Here is a 4,733-nt window from a genome sequence, read left to right as displayed (position 1 = left end):
AGGATGAGGGAGATCCCTCACTACTAACTACATAGTCTCAGAGAGGTGAAAGGGTGAATGGTCCCTCACTGCACTAACTAGAGTCTAAGGGGTGTGTGAGGGTGAGGGAGAGCTCTCACTGTACTAACTGCATAGTCTGAGTGGTGTCAGGGTGAGGGGGATCGCCTCCTATGGTCCGGCCCTTCTCAGATTCCTGGAATATTCAGAATTGCCTCTGTCGGACACAACACACATAAATCAAACAACACATTATTAATCTTAAACCCCTCCCTGACACCTGGCACCAGCCATTTTGAACTATTAACCTGATAATAAGTAGGAGTGAGAGTAACATTCTGAGTTTGAGATCCATATACTCAGGGTAAAGGTGCCTCTAAGCCTTCTGTTAGCTGCCAGCGCTAGCGGAGCTACCGTCTAGACGTGGTTGAGGTCTCTCGCCTTGTATCTGTAGTCACAGCTCCATCTGGTTGTCTCTAATGCATCTGCCCCCCCACCACAGACACCCTGCCCCACCCGCCGGCTGCTTCCTCTCTGCACGCGTGCAGAAGCTCCCCAGCCTCCCGCCCCTCACCGTCGTCTCCTCCTCACGCTTACTGTAACGTCTCCTCCTCCTCTCTGCTCCTCTCTCTGCTCCTCTCTCTGCTCCTCTGTCAGCATCCGGAGAGAGCTCACACCGGGACGCCCACAGACCGAGAGCAGAAGCGAGCCAGAGCACTGCACTCAGCATTTCCGCTTCTTTTTTTGTGGTTTTGTTTTTTGATTTGCTGGATGCGTCAGTCTGGAATGCGTTACGGAGAAGTTGTGAGCCATCTGTTGAGCGTTTGACTGGCTGGTCAGAGTGAAGACCTCACTGGTGTGGGACAGGAGTACATCTGAAGTTATACGGCTGTTTCGGACCACTTTCCACACCTGGCCTCCCGCCACAAGGTAAGAATGTTCAGAACTCTCTGGAGTGTTTCTTGTTGATCAAATACTTGATGGACTAACAGTAACAACAGCAAAACTGTGTTTTTCCAACATATGTGAGGCAGTCTAAAAAAAAAATCGGGGTCACTGAAATAGCCCAAAGTCAGACACTCAGGCCTGAATGTTTTCCATTCGAACGGCAAAGACACAGAAGACAGAATATGACTAATTTATTCTTGAAATAGACAATACTGGGTAATGGTATATGGTAAATGGTCCTCATTTATATAGCGCTTTTATCCAAAGCACTTTACAGTGTTGACTGACATTCACCCATTCATGTACACATTCACACACCAACGGCAGAGTCAACCACGCAAAACAGGCAGCTCGTCAGGAGCCATTAGGGTGATGAGGCATCAGCCAGGTTCCCCTGTCGATACCTGGCGACACATAATGGAAGTCATTGGTTGACACAAAACAAATCTTTGACTGGAATCAATTATTCGATTTCTCCAAAAATTGAAACTTTGGAAACTTTGTGGATGAAGTTAGTCATACTTTTCTAACTGATGACAAATATGTTTCTGGTTTTCTTCAGCCCTCAGTTGGCGTCTCCTCATGGCTCCATGAGTAGACACTCAGGTCACCTTAAGGGCCGCTCTGTGATTGGGTCTGGATGCTAGCGGGCTCTGCCCAGGCGGTAATGGCATTAGATGCTGTCCACTCTATAAACAGACCGGGCTGTTGGACAACTGCCCAGCAGATGAAACAATACTCGGGCTCCACGCAGCCGTAGCTTTGGGGGAGGGCAGGATGATAGGTGGAAGCAGATCAGTTAAGATATGAAACATAGAAACACATTCAGAATGCTACGAGGCTCAGAGAGCCACTCCTCATTTGAAGTCGATACGCAGCGTAAGGAAAGCGAGGGAGAGTGTGATCGTGTTATGGTTATTATGTGTGTGTATTATGAGTGTTACCACGCACTTCTGTCTGAAAGGAACGAACCATGGCATCCATTATGAATCTCTCTGAATGTATTCACCTTCAATCATTCAAGGAATTAATTTACTGACACTACCACGTCAAATCCCTATTAATCTAGCTCATCAAGTAATTGGCAACTCTCAAAAACAACGGTATATTCCATAAAATCATGTGTTAACTGATGAAGTTTACTTTATAAAGTCATGTGGCTAATGCGTGGCATGTATTTATTGAAAAGCTAGATTTCCCATGAAATGTAAATTGCTTTGATTAGAGCAATATGCAAATGTAGATCTAGTGATTGATAGTCTGTGTGTGTGACAGGTGTGCCACTTATCTTCAAACCATGCAGGGGACATAACGCACGCAATCTAAGACACTATTATGCGAAAGGAATAAACTAATCTAGACACTTAGATGGAGGAAGCTGATGTTTCTGCATCTCATTTATATAAAAAGACACCCTTGTCCCTTGTTGTTTGTCTGAGGCATTTAGAAAAAAAACACTGCAGGGCCTGATGAGGCTGGCTGGGTTGTGGAGCAAAGAGGAGGACAAAAAGAGTGATTTCATAATCCCATCCTCACTGGCTGCAGGCTGTTCTCTATTAGAGCGATAAGCCCCCAGCCCTGATGACACAACAAGGCCCACCATCTCTGGCAGTGAAACGCCTTTAGTACTCCAAATAACACTTAATCGCACTTGAGCTGAACTCAGGACAGAGCAGCCCAGGTCCTCCCTTTTATTTCACGGGCCGTGAAATAGGATTTGGGAAGTAGTGGGAGAAGTATCCATCTGACTGAGTTACGTGATAGATTTACCTCTGCCGTTTGCCATAAATGTCCCTTCATAAAACCATATCCCTTCTGAATTGCAGGAGCACTTCATTCTAACTGGGCTCAGACAGGGCCGTACTCGGCGGCAAAGGAAACCAAACAACAGCCCGAAACCACAATGAGCCTCTTGTTGTCCATGACGACCGCGGCCATGAACTCCACCAACGGCAGCAAGTGCGTCAACATCGAGGACAGCTACATCAGCGACCTGCTCATGGGCCTCTACATCCTGGCCTTCATCTTCGGCCTGACCTTCAACGTCCTGACCCTGGGGCCCATCGTCCAGCAGGTGAGGAGCCAGAACGTCCTGGGCATCTTCCTCCTCAACCTGTCCCTGTCCGACCTGCTCTTCATCCTCACCATGCCGCTGTGGATCAACTACTACCACCGCAACCACCGCTGGGGGCTGGGCCCGCTGTCCTGCAGCATCGCCGGCTTCTTCTACTACTCCAACATGTACATCAGCATCTTCCTGCTGTGCTGCATCTCGGTGGACCGCTGCCTGGTGGTCACCTTCCCACTGCGCTTCAAGACGCAGCGCACGTCCTGCTGCGCCTGGGCCGCCTGCCTGGCCGTCTACGCCCTGGTGGTGGTGCTGCACGTCCTGGTGCTGGCGCTGGACAACCTGAAGGACGCCCACGACGAGCTCAACAACAACGACCGGTGCTACGAGACCTACCCCATGCAGAGCCCCGTGGCGCTCTTCAACCTGCTGCGCGTGGGCCTGGGCTTCCTGCTGCCGCTGCTGGTGCTGGGCCTCAGCTACTGGAAGGTGCTGGCCACCGTGGACCAGAGCCCCGGCCTCAGCGCCCAGGGCAAGCGGAAGGTGAGGCTGCTGTCCTTTGGCGTCATCGGCATCTTCTCCATCTGCTTCGCGCCGTACCACCTGCTGCTGCTGGCGCGCTCGCTGGCCTACTACCTCAGCCCGGACGTGGACCCCCTGGGCAGCTACTGCAAATTCGAGCAGACCATGCACTTCCACTTCTCCGGCACGCTGGCCCTGTCCAGCCTGAACTGCGTGGTGGACCCCGTGCTCTACGTGCTGGTCAGCAACGACGTGCGGGAGGAGGTGATGCTCTGCTGGAGGCGGCACCGGAAGAGCCCGGCCGACGCCACCTGCTCCCTGAACCGCTACACCAGGACGACCGCCACCTCCAACCTCATCTGACCCCCCCACCAGGACAACCCCCCCCCCACCTCCAACCTCATCTGACCCCCACCTAGAGGACCCCCACCTCCAACCTCATCTGACACACCTGACTGTGGGTGTGTGTGTGGGTGTGTGTGTGCGTGTGTGTGTGTGCGTGCGTGCGTGCGTGGGTGCGTGTGTATGTGTGTGTGGGTCTGTGTGTGCGTCCGTGCGTGTGCGTGTGTGTGTACTGATATGCGCATGTGTATATGTACAGTTTATGTGTGTATATTTTAATGTTTATCGTATATTTATCTGCAAACTTTTATACATGCATGCGTATGTACAAACTGTTGCACATACTGTGCATGTGTGTAGGCTGGCTGATGGTCTCAACCTTTAAGGGCTGTAACCATGGTAATAGCATGCAGGTCAGTGAAAATTACATGTTTCTGTGTGAGCATATTATCCCAGAGTCTGGGTCGGAAACCAAGAATTGACCGAACACAAAAAGAGAAAGACATGTGCGCAATTGGAGGATGCTTTCAGACGGGGATCATAAACATTTTTCGTCTACATGCTGTTGATTTGAAACCTGTTTCTTACTTTCTACTAGTGAAGTTAGTTTGATCCGCAATCAGACTCTTACAGATCCACGACTCCAGCAACAGGATCCTAACCCTAACCAAAATCGTAAACTTTAGATATGAATCGAAAGTCTGATGGAGAGACTCATGTCTTCTGGACCGGCTGGTTCAGGTTAGGTCTTAGTATCTCCAGTCTGATGGAGAGACTCACGTCTTCTAGGATGAGGTTTGTCTGGAGACTGTTCCCTGGGGCTCCTCCGGCCCTGTGCTCCTGTGGTGCATGTTAG

The 4,733-nt window shown here is 50.5% G+C and overlaps 1 protein-coding gene across 1 annotated transcript; it reads left to right on the top strand.

Moving 5' to 3' along the window:
- Nucleotides 1-832: 832 nt before the first annotated feature.
- On the top strand, nt 833-3,898 carry gpr184 (G protein-coupled receptor 184; the record flags this gene model as incomplete). The annotated part of the gene is made up of 2 exons (XM_084466399.1): nt 833-927; nt 2,772-3,898. The coding sequence occupies exon 2, from the start codon at nt 2,849-2,851 to the stop codon at nt 3,896-3,898; it is 1,050 nt and encodes a 349-aa protein (XP_084322525.1). The 5' UTR covers nt 833-927; nt 2,772-2,848.
- Nucleotides 3,899-4,733: the final 835 nt, after the last annotated feature.

This window comes from Micromesistius poutassou (genome assembly GCF_964030765.1).
Source record: "Micromesistius poutassou genome assembly, chromosome: 4".
Classification (NCBI taxonomy): domain Eukaryota; kingdom Metazoa; phylum Chordata; class Actinopteri; order Gadiformes; family Gadidae; genus Micromesistius; species Micromesistius poutassou.
This window is presented reverse-complemented; position numbering and strand designations above follow the sequence as displayed.